At 41.4% G+C, this 16,931-nt stretch overlaps 1 protein-coding gene across 1 annotated transcript in view; it reads left to right on the forward strand.

The window, feature by feature from the left end:
- Ca10 (carbonic anhydrase 10) overlaps positions 1 to 16,931 on the forward strand; it is a 466,337-nt gene that overhangs the window by 184,194 nt on the left and 265,212 nt on the right. The window contains exon 3 of the mRNA XM_077801340.1: positions 12,229 to 12,371. Within this exon, the coding sequence (XP_077657466.1) occupies positions 12,229 to 12,371 (143 nt within the window). The remainder of the gene's footprint in view (positions 1 to 12,228; positions 12,372 to 16,931) is intronic.

The raw sequence follows: 16,931 nt of genomic DNA on the forward strand, positions 1-16,931 counted from the left end.
GACTCCACAGGGACATGAAAATTATTTTTCCTGATGTCTGATAAAGATAACTGAGCTCTGTTGTTTTTGCAAATGATAAAGAAAATGCCCTAAATACATGTCCATCTCAACACAGAGTGGAACAGCTAGAGGCTTCTTTAGGATTCCATGAATGTGAACACAGTGGGAAATTGCAAAAAAAAAAAAAAAAAAAAAAAAAAAAAAAAAAAAACCCAAAAAAACGAAACATCCCCTGGTGTAACAGACTGAAAGGAGAGGCTCAGATGACCCTATGCATCTGGGTACCAGGATCTGAATTAATATCTTAACCTTCCTGATTTGCCCACTTTTGACATTTACATGGGCATAATTTTGTGTATACAGAGAGCAAGAGCTGGGAAAGAGTGTGTCAAAAGTTTACATAAATAAAGGACAATGTATTCTAAGATATCCAGGTGTTCTGCAGGATTTTAAAAGTATTTCACCAGATGTTTGAATTTGTGAGAAAGCATTGCCTGATGCCATCTTATGGTACTTTAGAATTTCCAAATGCTGAAGGTCACCTCTTTCCAGGGGCTGTGTCATTTTTACCTGCTGTTTGATTCTCGTGTCACAGCTGGTTTCAGCTTTACTTATGGGGGTTCCTTGAAGCCAAGAGGCTTCAAATTTTGATAAACTTCAGGTACATTGTGTGGTTATTCAGAGGTACCAGCCTGGTTGTTTTCTCCCAATTTGCCTAGAGGAAAATAATGAATGGGCTGGTTTATGAGCACGCATTGCAATATTCTTCTCATGGTGGTTTTTGAGTCCCAGCGTCAATAAACTAATTTCAGATTTTATCTGAAGCACCAGTAATTAAATGGGGCAAGAAAAATTGCCCAAAGTAATCTGATAAGGCTTAACACCATTGTCAGGCTAAATCTTAAGTCCGAGACAAACTAAGAGCTTGATGACATAAAACAGATTGTATTTTATGCTGTCTGGTGGGTTCTCAGGAATGAGTAGTCTGATTCATTGGCCTTAATTCTGAGAAAGCAAAATAGTGGGGAGATAATGATGGCAGCTTAGTTCATCTTAATTCTATGCTGGGAATGAGCGATGCGTGGTTGCAGAATGAGGACGGAAGCTAAACCTGTGTTGAAGTCACCAGCCGCACTACGCACTAGCTGAGCATCCGCAAATAAGTTACCTCTCTGAGCTCCCCTTCCTCGTCCACAAAATGAGACCAGTGGTACCCATCCTGGGAAGCTGTAGTGACAGATAATTTGATGTCCACCAGCGGCATACTCCATGGTTCCATCAGGCAACAGAGCTGACTAGGAATGGTGTTGGTAATTTTGTCACTTTGATTTTCATTTGTATCCTTGGTGGATACAAGTTATTTCAGCAAAGTGTATCCTGACTTTACAAATGAGGAGACTGAGGCTCAGGAGGGAAGAATGTTTGGCTCAAGGGGAGGCATCAAGATAGAAAAGAGATACAGCACAGGGATCAAGAACAAGGAATCCAGAGCTAAACCAGGAGTTTTAAATCCTGAGTCTTCCACTTGTCAATTTTCCTTTTCTTTTCCCTCCTCCTCCTTCTCCTCCTCCTCCTCTTCTTTGTCCTCCTGTCTCAAATTCCTCCATGATCTGTAAGAAACAGTAAGATGATAAAGTCTGCATCCTAGATAGTTGAATGAGGGAATCTATGGGATGCACTTAGGACAGTGTCTCACACGTGATAAGCAGTCAATACATGTGATTGTTATTAGGAGGATCAGGCCCTGTATTCAGTTCTCCTGGCCCCAAATGCTGCGTCATTTCCACCTTACTGCATTGTCTTCTAACAAGTCCCCCAGAGCTGCTCCAAGTATGCAAGAGACCAAGTCTCTAAGAGGGACATTCCGCTTTGAGGGTTTTCTGAGGGAGAAGAGCAGCCATTGTGCTCTAGCTGTTGTGATTTAACAAAGAACCACCTGAAGGCACGAGGAAGAGCTAGGTAACTCTACCTATCTTGTACCCCCGGGAATGCAACATTAGGGTTCCTGAAATCATTAATCCTAATGCATTTCCCTGGAGCTAGGGCCTCTCTGGCACCATAGGGCTAGCAGAGAAAGAGTGGCCATTTTTGACCAGGAGGCTTAATCTTATGAATTACCATTGATGTTACTAGACTCCAAACAGTGTGGCACCAACACAGGAAGATGCAAACAGAAGACTCCAGAAAGGCAAGAAGAAAATCCAAAAGATTTAGAAACTTAATATGTGATAAAAACGATATTAGATAGGCAAATATGGCTTGTTTATTAAATAATGCTTGCATTATTCACTTATTATATGGGAAACATCCTGGACCCTGGTCTTATAGCATCTATGAACAATAAAATTGAACAATAAAATTGTGAAAAGGATAGAAATAAAAATATGAGCATTCAAGGCATATGTTCATATAAGCTGTAGTTGGATAAGCCATATTCAGTGAAAGAAAAACCCAGAAACATTAAGAAAAAAAAATCAGTAAATCCAACCACATAAAAAATGTAAAAGAATCAAAAACAAGGTTAAGTCCTAGGTATTAGGCTAGAAGGAGATATTTACAGCACATGACCAAAGGTTCATATCTCTGTAATTCAAATGGCAGCTAAAATTGATACCAAAAAATAAATAACCCAGAGGAAAAATACATGAAGAATAGCATCCGAAGAGAAATGCAAATAACTGAAGCGCAGAGGAGAATATCCTCGACCTCGGCAGTAGTTAGGAAATGCAAATTAAATCAATGAGATGCCATTTTTTTTTTCCTGTTAGATTGCCAAAAATAAATAAATAATGAATAACATCCAGTGCTAGGGAGATTGTGGGGAAATGGACACATCACACAGCTGATAGGAGTGTAAATATTCATAGATCCTGCCAGTCTCTTCTAATAGGACCTGGCAGCATCTATTAAAATAAAGCATGTGTATTCCTCGAGTGAATAGTACTACCTCTCGGAATCTTCCCTCTTGAAATGAGAGCACCAGCACAAAAGGAACACGTTTGAGGCTATTTATTGTAGCATTGATTTTAATGGTGAAATAAGATGGAAATAGCCTTAATGTCTTTCATTTAGGGAATGGTGGAGACAAGGAGGGGGCATTCAAACTGGGGAAGCTCCGAAGCCTTACATATCAGTGAGGAGCTCTGTTAGTAGTGACATGAAGGGACATCTGTGGCATAATGTTACTTGAAACAAGATGCATTTTTGTAGAAGGAACCTTTCAAAAATATGTGCATCAGCATTTGGGCATGCTTATGCTTGTCTGAGCACGGGAACAATGCTAAATGGTGCATAGCACACTGTTGATCTCACAAGTGCCCGGGGAAGGAAAGTGGATGGCCATCTCTTGCTTTATACACCTGTGAATTGTCTCACATGTTGCCACACATACATTGGAATTTTAAAGAGGAGCCGATCTCAAATTCTAGTCTCTTTCTTTATTGGCCAAGTGACCTTGAAAAGTCATTTTACCCTGGAGTCTATAAAATAATTATAGTATTATCTCACAGAACTGTCAGAGGAATTAAGCAAGCAAGGGATGTCACCCTTCTAGCACAGACATTTTTAAACGGTGGGTGATCAGCCAATGAAGACTTCTCCTCCTTCTCTTTCTCTTCACCCTCAATTAATGCGTTTTCAGGGATACAAGTCAGTTACCACATTGGACCCAACCACACAGGGAAGGTAGAAGCTGAAGTTTGCTGTACAAATAATCTGACAGCCCCCAAAAGCTAAATGAAAATGAATTCTCTCTGGAGTGAAAACCCCAGATGTCCTATGTCACTGCTCACTCCCTCCATCCATTCAGACAGTGAGAGTTTCAGAGCCAAGAAATAACGGCACATGCCTCCTTAAAACTATGAAATGAAGTGGCCAATTCTATCACCTAGACTCCCTTCAGAGTTCCCCACTCTGAAACCAGGTTGGATTGTGTGGGCATCTGAAAGCTGCCTCACCCTAATCTTCTGCCTGGATCCTTCACCCCCTTTTATCTCTGCCCCAGGAGTGCTATAGAAGTGGAATCACAGGGCTGGTGGCCATGCGGTTCCTGACAAGCCCTCCAACCCCTCCTTCAGCATTCATGAAACGCTACAGAACTAACAACATGCTAGATGCTTTAATAAATATGCTCTCACTCTCTCTTCCCCAAACTTTGAAGGAGCTACCATCCTAGTTTACAGACTGAAAAACGGACACTATAGAACTGGATCCACTTCTCAAGGTTCCATAGTGAGGATATGGTAACATTATTTTTCTCCTATACAAAAAATAACTCTCTAAGTTGGAGCCTCCAGGGCCTTCAATGCCCCCTGTTTAATAGTAACTCAGATTCTAGCAGCAATCCATCTCAGTTATATGGTCTAGTGTGTGTCTCTCTGTATGAGGAAATGCTTCAGGGTTTTCACTAGTCCTGCAATAATGCCCCCTCAACTAGGAAGACGTATCCCAGGACAGGGTCAGCTTGCTCCATGTGATCTGTGTTTCAGCTTCATTGTGCAAGCACCTTTTTCATAATGTTTATGGTGTTTTGATACAACTGACTTTTAGCTAGCCTGTCTTCCCAAGGAACTAATCTTAAGAGTGGGGGGCATTTGATTTATCTTTCAAACCCTGTTGCATTAAATATGGTCCATTGCGTTTTTAGAGAAATGCACAAATTAATGATTCTGCGTTAAATAGGATATATGCAACTCCTTAGAAGTTCCCAAGTGACAGAATGAGAGGACCTGGCTCGGCACCCCCTGCCATGTGCTATGAATCAGAGTCCCAGGCATGGGGGAAGAATTCAGCAGCAAAGGGGTTAGTTTCAAGGCCAATTCCCTCTATGAAATAAATCTCAGATCAGAAAGGGGCCAAAAGCCTGCAGCAGTGGGTATTTTAAACATGCTGATTAATAATGGCTCAAAGCGGAGATTTATTACAGTTGAGAATAAGGGGAAGGGACAGTAAATCAGCATTGGTGAGAGAAAGAGCAAAGGAAAGATATGAGTTCTTATTTAAAATGTATTCACATGCTTTATAACCCCAAAGTAGAGATTGCTATATTGAAGTGGAAGGCTTTATTTGTAGGTTTGAATTCACCATAGATATGTTTTATGCCAGTATTCATTTTCCCAACTTATATTTGCTTTCCTTTGGCCGAAAAGTTGGGGGCTTAGTTTATTGCTTGAAAACGAGGAGAGATTGCCTTAGCTGAGTCTCTTTGTGAAAATATTCCTTGCCTCAAATTATGACTTGGAAAGCACAAGTTGGATCCTTAGGAAAACACTATTTTTATTGGCACATATGTTGAAGAGAATAGATTTTAAAACATTCAATTAGTTCTGCCTTTGAGATAGAATTTAAACACACAATTGGATGGAATTCACATAAAAAAATCTATGTCTCCCAATTGTTGCTTGGGAATCAATTATTTTCCCACTCAACGTATTCTAAGGATGATCAAGCTTGCCCCTGGTTATGTTCCAGCCACAGCAGATATGTGCTCCTAATTCATGAATCAGACAATGTAGTCCCTTATCAAAACCTCTCAGTAGCTTTTATCATACTGGAATAAAATGCAGACTCCTTGGTGGGACCTGCAGAACCCTGAATCATGCCTCATCTGTCCCTGATCTACCTGGCTAATTCCATCTTACTTTCCTCCTCATCTTCTCCCCCAGACTTAAGTCAACTTGATTTCTCTCTGTTCCTTGAACACATCAAGCTCTTCTCTGCAAAAACCCCTGCCTTGAATGTCCCCTTCCCTGCCACTCATCAGGAGCAATTCTCCCGGTCCTTCCAAGGTTTACCAGACCACCCGTGACCATTCTGCCAAGGTTATGTCTTTCATCCCTGTTTCATTCTTTAGTTCATGATCACCATAATCATCTGTGTAGCATGCTCAGAGTTAAACTTGTTTGTCTCATATTCTTCACTGGCCTACCAGACTCAGGAGAGCAGAAGCCACTTGTCATTCATTACAAACCAAACTAAAGACAGTGCCCAGCACATAGTAGGTCCTCAGTAAATATTTGCTGCATGAATTCTCAGTGCCACGCCCAATACATGGTAAATCATAGGCCATCAGTCAACACTTTGGAATTGAGTTGATCTTATTCCCCTAATATATAGCAGATTTATATAAACTGTAAAAAATTAATTCCAGTGTCTAACACCTATACCCACAATAGCATGGTCTCTATAAATCCTGCTGACCCTAGACAGATAAAGATGGAAGATACCTAACGCATGACATGACTTTGGAGAACCTTCTCTAGGATGAAAATATCATCAAGACAAATTTTAAACTCTCAATAGCATTCTTAATTTATCTTGTTCTTTGTTTTCATTTATTTATTTTATTTTTTCCTTTTTGGTACCAGAGATTGAACTCTGGGGCACTCAACCACTGAGCCACATCCCCAGCCCTATTTTGTGTTTTATTTAGATACAGGGTCTCACTGAGTTTCATAGGGCCTCCTTAAATTGCTGAGGCTGGCTTTGAAATTGTGATCCTCCTGTCTCAGCCTCCTGAGCTACAGGGATTACAGGCGTGTGCCACCACACCTGACCTTGTTCCTTGTTTTCTTGACCTATTTCTTGTTTTGACGAGAAGATTGGCTTTGGTCTGGGAGTCACCAACGTGCATTAATAAACTAAACAGGAGCTTTTGGGTCTCACTGGTTTGAACGAGCAGCCGATCGGTTTTGCATTGGGTTTGCCAAGGCTCTTGATGCAAATGGTTGCAATCAGTCACTGAACATCTTTCATGGCTCACTGGGTCCATTGCCAAGAGACCACGGGGGACTTATAGTTTATGGTAAGAATGGCAGCGTGGCCATGGGGGAAATGTTCTGGCAAGAGAACCCGGAGCTGTGGTGCTGCCATGAAGTTCCATTGTTTAGTCTCTGAAAATTAATTTGCAGAGGTATTCGGGTCTGTTGTGTGTTCTAGTTTATATGTAAATTAGAAGATTGTGTGAAAAAAGGATGCCAGGGATGATGGAATTCAAACATTTTCAGGCCAGTTGTCTATTAATTAGTTAAAATGATTCTCACTCAATTATGCTTTATTTACATTTTTTTTCCCTCCACAATATATCAAGCTAGAAAAAGGAAGCATTAACAGATACACCATAATAGCAGATATTTTAAGAAACAGAAGAAAGTTGACAATTCTGACTTATGGGGACAGACATGAAAACAAAGAATTTCAGCAGTAATTCTCAAATGTGGAAATAGAAGCGGTGCCACCAGATTCTAGGGTCCCACCACGGCTCCCAAAGGTGGTAGGGAGTGTCCATAAACCTGAAGGGTGATACTACAGAGGACAGTTAAGCCTGAGAACCTTGTGCAGAAAATTCTGCGTAAATCCAGAAGGAGAGTGTCTCACTTGGATCCTGCAGCATTGGCCCATGTGTCCATCTTGCTCTGTGCATGAAGTCCACCAGCTCACTCCCAGGCCCCAGTAAGCGTGCACACTTTGTGCCCTTGAGTTCTCACAGCCTTCATCCTGAAGCATATCCCTGGATTATACCATAGGTGCACACCTATCCCTGTCCAGGGGTGCCTGAGGCCCCTGGACAAGCCTCAGTATTTTAATTCTTGCCCCAGAGCTCAGCACTGCTTCTAACATCATTGCCTTCACTTGTCATGCAGACTAGAGCCTTGCTCAGACTCATCAGCCCCAAGACACTATGCCTGCAGCAGCTCTTTGTGAACAGTCTTTCCCAGCAGGTCTCCTCGGGGGCCCTGCAGCTGGGATGCAAACACAACCTTCCTCACCTGAACTGAAGCCTTGTTTCCCCCCAGATCATTCTGTCTATGAATGATTCTATGGCCACTGAAAAATTGTAACTGACATAGTTGACTTTCAAAGCAGTTTGATTTGCACCTTTGCACTTGAAATTTATTTGAACTGCAAAACGGATGCTAATGTTACTCTTAAGTTACCAAGGGGAGCCATGGCAATCACTGACTCTGAAGTTCCCTGGCTATGATGATCTGCTCCTCAGTGGAGCCTGCTGGGAGGATGGTTTGGGACCATGGAGCCTCAGTGGCATTGGAAATCTTGAGACCAAGCCTCCGGTCTGCTTTCTCCTTTCTTGCCTTCGTCTGACTGTGTGAGCATGGGTTGAAGACTTTACCCTCTGCCTCTGTGGCCTGACTTCCATGTATGTGTTTTGATTAGATGATCTCTGAGTAGGCTTCCATTTCAGATATGGCTGATGTGAAATCAGTAATTCAGTGGCAGATACACTTAGCTTCCCCTTCTGGAGCAGAGACCAGGAAGGCACAACTGAGCAGAGGAGAGGTTTGCTAGGTTGTGCTCTAATTCCTGAGCAGGTGGCTAGAATCGGTGACAATGGACTTGGTAGTGAAGTGGGGATATAAAAACCCCAGAACTGTTTGTCATAAAGAATCCCACGCCCAATAAAAGCAAAGGCAGATGTTCACATAAAGTTTTTGCTGTTTGTGCTTTGGTGGGGGGACTTTCTGGGCATGAAGTTTATTAGTAAGCCAGAGCAGCATCTGCCCACCCATGTTGCCACAAAATTGCAGTCTTACAGCCCATTTATGAGGCTGGGATTATTTTCGTTAATGATTTTCATGGGTGTAGATGAAATGCAATGAGTAGCAGCTGTGACTCTGTTTATCACTCAGCTGCCTTCCAGAGGAGCCCCCCCAACCTGCCTCCAAACCCACACATCATGGATGTCTTGATTATCAAAGAGGTTATTATATCACAGAGTTTTAAAGAGCTGTATTAGTTTCCTGATGCTGCTGTAACAAATAGAACTGAGTGCTTTAACACAACACAAATTTGTTCTTACAGTTCGAGGGATCTGAAGTCCAAAATGAGTCTCACAGGGTTAAAAAATCACAGTGTCATGTGTGAAGTATGTTGGGATGAACCCAACTACTAAGTATAACCATACAGGTCTAATAAAAATTAAATTAGAGCAATAAAAATCACAGTTTCAATATATCTGTATACCTTCTAGAGGCTCTAGAAAGAGAACCTATCATCTTGCCATTTTTATTCTAGAGGCCACCTGCATTCCTTGACCATGCCCTTTCCTCCACCGTCAAAGTTAACTATTATCTTCTCTACACTGACCTATTTCCATCCTTGTCTTTTCTCTACATCTCCAACCCTTCTATTTCCCTCTGTGAGGGCCCTTGCTAATTACATTGGCTTACCCAGAAAGTCACCTTGTGTCGAGATCTCCAATTGCCATCTGCAAAGTACATTTTACCATGTGTGCTAGTCAGCTTTCTATTGCTGTAACAAGACACCTGAAATAATCACCATAAAAAGAAAGGTTTACTTTGGTTCACAGATTCAGAGATTTCTCTGTCCACTGTTGGTTGGCCTGGGTGCTTTTGAGTCTGTGGCAAAGCAGAACATCATGGTGGGAGCACATGGTGGAGGAAGTTCCTTGTCTTCTAGTGGCTAAGAAAGCAAAAGAGGAAGAGGACAGGTGGGGGTCTCACCATCTTCTTCTTCAAGGACATACCCCAGTGACCTAAAACCTCCTACTCCATTCTTCCTCTAAGAGGTTTCTACTATCTTCCAGTAATGTCAAGCTGAGGACCAAAGCTTTAACACATGGGCCTTTGGAGTATATTTCAGATCCAGACTATAGCATATTTACAGTTTCTGAAGTTAGGATGTAGACATATTTGGAAGGAAGCCGTTTGTTATTCAGCTGACCATAGGAGCCATAGAGACCAACCAAGATCCCAGGGATCCGTGGCTTAGACCACACGGCTAACGTGTGGCAGTGGCTTGACTGTATCCCTGGCATCCTCCCAGTGCCACTTGACACACATCAAAGAGAGATAAAAGGATGTCCTGGTGAACTTTATTTTAATAATAAACTTGAAATTATTGAGGAGTAAGTACAGGATTAAGTCAAGGTACATTGTAAAGGTACACGCAGAATGCAAGGACCTCCTTAGATCTTGTAGATCTTAGATCTTGGTAAGAAGTGAGAGAGCTAAGGAATCACATGCAATGTATGTAAGTGTTCTTGCCTTGAAGCCTTCTCTTTCTTCTCCCCTTCTTTCTTTCTCCCTCTGTAACTCTGGTCATTGCCGCCATTTTGAAAATCATTACTTGCCAGAAAGCCAATTCAGACTCTTTAAACTAGACGGAATGGAGCCACTGAGTCTTATTGACATGAATTAAACTAAACTAGTTGATTTACCATATTTCAAAATGAAGCCTATCTTATTTGGTGTTGAAGTATTTGTCTGGGAATCCAAGGAACTTGATTTTGGTTCTCCCACTTTTACTCAGTGTTGACTGGAACCAATAAAAGGGTCAAAGAATTTAATTTTGGATTTAGAAGGCATTAGACAGACCATTTCGCCCCAATTCTCCTCCTGAATTAAGGGACTTGTATGACCGGCAAGAGTTTTCCAGATTTCTCTCTTGCCTCAGTTTTCTCGGTCCATATTATGGACAGGAATGAGAGCTGCTATAAGTGACAGGCTACATTCAATCTGAGCTTCTGAGAGGGTATGCACATGTAGGAGGGCTATACTTGTCTTCTCCGGGAACAATCCCTGGCTCAGCCCCACCAGGATGGGATTGGGTGGGTGTCCCTCACCTATAGACTCATGACACACTTCAATGTGACTTCACCTCCTTGGTGAGTTCATTGTTCTTGTGCTTATCTGCCTTTGCCATGATTTAATCTAATTCAGGGCTGGGCCTAAGGTAGCTCACTCTACAAGCTTTGGATGGATTACAGGATGAATGGCCATTTAACTTAAGGGACACCTGGGGAACACATTGATCCTGCACCTCATACTTAAAAGGACAGTGCAAGACTGAAGGACTAGTTTCTCCAGGATTGTAAAATGAGTGGATTCATGTTACCCTTTGTCCTGTGAGCCCTCTTATAGAGAGAAGAAACTAGGAATGGAAATCAATAGAGATTTATCCTAAAAGATGTTTTAATGTGATGCTGGAAATGAGCAGACAGTTTTTTTGGGTTTTTTTTTTTGATATTTGCACTCAATATTCAATGTCATTTTTTTCTGCCTATCAAATGATCACGTTCTTCAACTGCTGGAACATTAGGTTAATGACACAGAGCTGAGCCAAACAAAGACAGAGCCAAGTTGCAAGCTCCTGTCTAGCATTGATTGGGGGGCGGTCATAAAAATAATTCATTCCCTCGGTTTGATTTTGACAACCCAAAGAAAAACACCTTGAATGTGTTGAATGACAGACACTCTCTCTGAAAAGCTTCAAATATCTTCTAGATGGGACAAAGCTGATGCCCACAGTATTCCTGCCGAGTAGGAAAACAGAGCGTCAACTCTGGAATTACTAAATATTTGGTGTAGCTTGGACAATTTGCAAAGATGATAGGGTTTCAAAGACCATGAAAGCCGAAGGATATGAAATTGATAAACCCCAAGACAGTGTGTGACCTGGGAGGAGGGAGAGGAAGAGGAGCCAAAACACTGACCCTTCCAATCAATTATCTCCCAGTGACAGAACAAGCCCTGGAAGGGAGTTAACCATCAATCTAAGACAGCAGTCTCTGGAAGGAGGGATCCTTTCCCAAATAAATTCCCCCCAGTGACAGTGAAACTACACCTCAATCTTGTCCCTGTGTAAATACAGTGGCCTCAGGAGGTTAGATGAACACTGGATTCTGAATGCAGAACCCTCCATCCCTACCCTGTAAAAACTAATTGTCTAATTGATATATTCAGTTAAAAAATATGCCCAGTGAAAACACGTTCCAGATGTTTGCAACCTTTGGCCCACGTTTTGTTAAAGTCTTCAAGTTCTAAAACAACCTCCAATGTAACCAAATAGCCCATATAAACAAATAATCAGTGCCATTTTCTACCCAGAAAGTGAGCCCCTCTGACTCCTGACCCTGCTGCTGAATAAAGGCTTTGCTGAATCCGTGAGGTCTGCACCCATCTCAGTCCCTTTTGGGCTTACTAAAGCATTCATGCTAACTCTACTCAAACAAGAGGCCACAGGATAAACTGGCCTGAAACAACAAAATCTGACCTTCAGAAATCATGAATATAGGTATGAAAGAAATTGGCCAAAATTCAGGCCAGGAAAATACTATCCTGACACCCAGGGATCTCCCGGAGTGAAAGCATGAGTTGACTCTCTTTGATTTTGCCATTTTGTGTCATCGTTCTTCCATGGCTTCCCCGCCTGTCCACCCAGCCTAATTCTACCATTTGTTTTTATTTCCAGTTCCTTCTTTCTGGGGATTGGTGAATTCAGCTTGGAATCTCTGCTCTGTGGGGAAACGGCAGTCACCAGTCAACATAGAGACCAGTCACATGATCTTCGACCCCTTCCTGACGCCCCTTCGCATCAACACTGGGGGCAGGAAGGTAAGCCGCCATGTTGCTTCTACTGGGACCTGGAAGATGGAGCAGGATCAATGCTGATTCTGACAGCTGGTCCTCCAGGTCTTTGTCTCTGTGATGAGTTTGTCTTTCCACCTAGCAATACCACAGACCTCAAGTCTGCTGCCAACAAATTTCATCACAGCTAAACTGGGCTTTTTCTCTCTACCTACTCACTGTCATGCTTCTAATTACTGTGTACCTCTTAGAGGTTGCCCGAGGTCCTATTCCTTGGTACCCCTTGAAGATCAGAAAACCTAGTTGCCTCCCTTACCTATGAGGCTGGGAAAATCCTTCCTCTGAGACTTACTTCTTTTAAACTCAATGAAGTGAAAAGGAATTATTTTTTTTTAACCAAAGTAAAATCAGATGTTTATCATCCTGGAAGGAAAAACAAACAAACAACAATCACCTTAGATGATTTATAAGAAAATCAATAATTAATCTTCCTAGGGGCATCTTGCTGCCTAAGAATCCTAATGCGTGCACAGAAATGCTGATTTATGCTGTGCTTTGTGATTCGCATGCTGAAGTCCACCCCACTTTGGGCCCTGTGATGAGGTCCCCTTAAATTGAGGAAGGGCGTACTGCCCGTAGGGTCTTCTCAGTGCTGGAATCTAGCATTTCTCTTGCTGCTGCATTTCTATTCAGCTACCTTCTACTCTCGAGTAGGATGTTGAAGGTGGGGGAAAACCTATATACATAGAAAATTGCATTTGAAGGTGATTTGATTGTTGTGAACTCAAGAGGAATGAAAAGTCATTTGTGTGTTTTAAAAAAATAGGGTTAAAATTATAGACTCTCATTATCAATGGCTGCTGATTCTCCAGGGTTTGAGCTCACAGGGCTGTACTCTCTCTTCTTTGTATCTGTTCACTATCCTCACTATAGAGTTTGCAAGTTAATATTTTCCCTTTCTGGTATATTGGAATATTTTTCTGCCATGTAACTCACTCCCTCTCTCCCTCTCTCTTTCTCTCTCTCTCTCTCTCTCTCTCTCTCTCTCTCTCTCTCTCTCTCACACACACACACACGCACACACACACACACACACACACCCCTAATGACTCTACAAAATGTTGTTAGTGACTTTGACTCAGATCACAAGGAAGTTTTTAAAAGACATTGCATGTGAGATCGGGATCACTTCTATAATATTTGTGTGCTCTTTTAAATATGGCTTGAGAAGATCTTTTTGTTTTTAGAAGGATCCTACATAGGTCCTTTGATTGCTCCTCTGATTCTATCGAAAACTAAGCCACTCCAGTGATTGTTTCATTTGCAGTTTTATTTTTAGGAACCTTAAAAGAACTTGACATGGCTTCCACACACACTGCTCTCTAAAAAATGATGGATCCTTCATTTAAAGTTTCGAATGTGTGTGAGTTTTCTGGTCGGTATTTAAGAAAGGAAAGTTGAAGTTCTGGTTATATATTCAAGCATCTTTTCTTTCTTGAAGAGGATGATAGGGGGATAATTGCACTCTATGCAAAGGGAAAAGCAGTAAAGTCAAACCAAAAACAAAAAGTCCAAGATGGAATGGGATTTGAGCCTGAGTTCCAGAAATCACCTGGAATATGGAGAGCCGTGCTAAAGCCCAGAAACCAAAGAGTGGTTGCTGGCTTGGGCATGGGGTACAGAAGGTGGCAGAGGCCACATCTTGAAGCTGCGTTAAGGAACTGGATCTTTTCCCTAAAAAGTTATAAAATGCAACTGGAGGTTTTTGCTTTTTGGCTTTGTTTAAACATCCTTTGGGGGTGGGATGGAAAGATGTCAAGCTAACACCAACAATGGATTTATATTTCTACCTCGTATCATCCTGCTTTAGAGGAAAATGTTGATGTGAAAGAAAGAAACAAATTTCTAGATTCTCCCTCAAATGGAATGGAAAAGAAAAAAAAAAAAAAGTAAGAGATGTCCTGCTGTGGAAAGTCCTCTGCATGTTATGATTTTGTTGTTGTAGTTGTTTTGGACAAGTGACTTTTTATCTTTCCAATTCAGCCAAGTGTACCTGATCCAAATCAATTTTCAAAGGCATTGAAGTTTGGAATTTGGGAAACATTTACTTTCGATGATGTAAATATTTATATCTGGCACCATTTGTGTTGTCAGCCGTTTGAAGAGCTGAGAACTAGCTGGCAGTGCCCTTTGCATTCATGAAAAATGGAAAATAAAATATAGATGGTAGCAGGATAAACGACCTGGTAATGAAATGCCTCAGCCTGATAGGCAATAACTAAATCAGGCTTGTGTGCTTTTTAGAAGGTGGTGTTTGATGAGTCACTTGTTTTGGAAGTGAGGATTCAGCTCACTGCTCTGAATTTAGGTTGGCTTTTTTTTTTTTTCTTTTGCCTTAAAAAAATAGTCAACTCAAAATGTTTAAAAACTACCATGCTAGACTGGGAGATTTTTTTTTTTTTTTTGTAGAATTTAGGCAAGATGCCACATTTTGAAGTCTGAGATCAGCTATGTCAGTAGGTTAAATGCACCCCGGTAGCTGTGTGTTTTGTGTCACATTTTTATCTGTGAGCATTATTCCTTCTGGCATTTAAATGTGTCTTTTGCACAAAACCATGAAGCAGCTCTGCCCCAGCCCCCATTGTGTGTTCTTGTGTTTGTTTTAACATATTTGACCTGACAGGGGGCTTTTCTTAGCTTAGGCTAGGGCCAGAATTCAACCTCAACACAAGAATAGCAAGGAATGATAAGAGATGAGAGTCCAAAATGCACTGTGACTTGGGCATCATAGAAAATGTACATTTTTACTTAACAATGGGAATTCTTTCACCCTTTAAGTTGCTTACTTTCAATGGTCGTTCTTATGCAATGTTTTGTTGTTGTTGTTGTTTTGGTTTGTTTTGTTTCTGGTGGGGACCATTTTTACGGAACCATACATATATGACACATAGGACTCTTAAAGATGGAATCCAAAATAATTGTATTTTTTGAAATGACCTTCCTTTAAGGTTGGTTGCATGTGGATGTCAGAATCCTACCTTAGAACCAATCTCTCACTCGGTTCCCATTAAACTTACATTGTAAAATGCTAAATGGTTTGGAGCTAATTAATCTGTTTTAGATAAAGCTACTGAATTGACTCAAGATATTGAAAAAAAAAATGGGTGCCAGGCTTCTAAGGACATCTAATACCAGTTTTATGGATGCAGCCTGTCACTCACTGAAGGTAGAAGCTCTTGGATCTGCAACCTCTGGGGAAGACGCAGGTGGTGGAAATCACAGACATACCTAGTGACAGGGTCAGATAAAACAAGCAAAAGAAGAAGGAAATTGACCTTCACTTGTACTTATCTCAAAGAGGCAGCAGTTCCCCCATCTCTTCTGGTTTCGTTCTTGAGTTTTTGCCCAGTGGAGGCCAAGAACATGGTTCTCAGGGAGAGATCCTAGGCACCTACTACTGTTGCCATCAGTTTTCTTTGGACTTCTGATTACTTGCAGCTTCCATTAGGAAGAGCCTCAGCAGAAGACAGGGAGTGTGTAAATTGGGTCAGTCTTAAGGACTTTAATTCAGAGGGATCCTTTATAGCCACCTGGGTTCTAAAGAGAAGAGGGGAGGGAGTTAGAGGCCAGAACCTGGGGACAGAGAAAGCTGTGGAGAGGGACACCTGACTTTTAGTAAGGAAAAAGGCCAGCTCAGTGCAACCCACAGGGATGCGGCTGGGGAGTAAAGACCTGGGCCTCTCTCCTTCCCCCTCCCCTCTTCTGCCACCTCCCCTTGGAAAAAAGTCAGTGTGCAAAGCCACCTGATGATTGCGTCTGTGTAAGCCAGCCTCAGAACCACGGTGCATGGTGAAGGGCCAAACGGAAGACATATGGCATCTCCAAGTTCCCGCGAAATAAATATGAGGCACTAAAACTCCTCATCACCTAGAAATTGAGATGCAAATGCTTCTGCTTGGCACTCACAACACTTGAAATTCAGCCCCAAATCTCCTTTCCGGAGACTTATGCCACTTATACTTTGTGTGTACCTCTTATGCCCTGGGAAATACTTAAAAATTAAAAAATTTTTAAAAATAAACTGGATGTATCTCACCTTTTCCTGGAATCTGTGCCTTTGCCACAATATGCCTTTCCCCTGACAAGTCTCAGGACTCACTTTTAATGAAACTCCTCTTGATCTCTTTAGCCAACTGTGATATCTCTCTTCATTTGACTTCTTAAGCATCTATCTTATTTATTGTCTTTTAGGACTTCAGCTTTGATCTCTCAAGAGATCATATTTTTATTTTCTATCTCTAGTGTTATCTGTGATGATGCTGGATGATTTGAACTGAACAAGGGCTACCCTTGATTATCAATAAAAATGTTTATGTGGAATTAGTCCATAGTTGCTAAGATTTAAAGTTGGGGAAATGTAGAATGCCCCCATGATGAATAGTTAATTTTGCTACCAGTGGAATTTGTCACTAAAGCTAAACCTCAGATATTGTGCTTGTCATAGAATATTAAAATAACTTAGAAAAGTAAAGAATGTTGATTTTTATATGTAAAATCTTATTCACTTCTCTATCTTGAAATTTCCCC

The sequence above is a fragment of the Urocitellus parryii genome, chromosome 7, assembly GCF_045843805.1.
Source record: "Urocitellus parryii isolate mUroPar1 chromosome 7, mUroPar1.hap1, whole genome shotgun sequence".
NCBI lineage: Eukaryota > Metazoa > Chordata > Mammalia > Rodentia > Sciuridae > Urocitellus > Urocitellus parryii.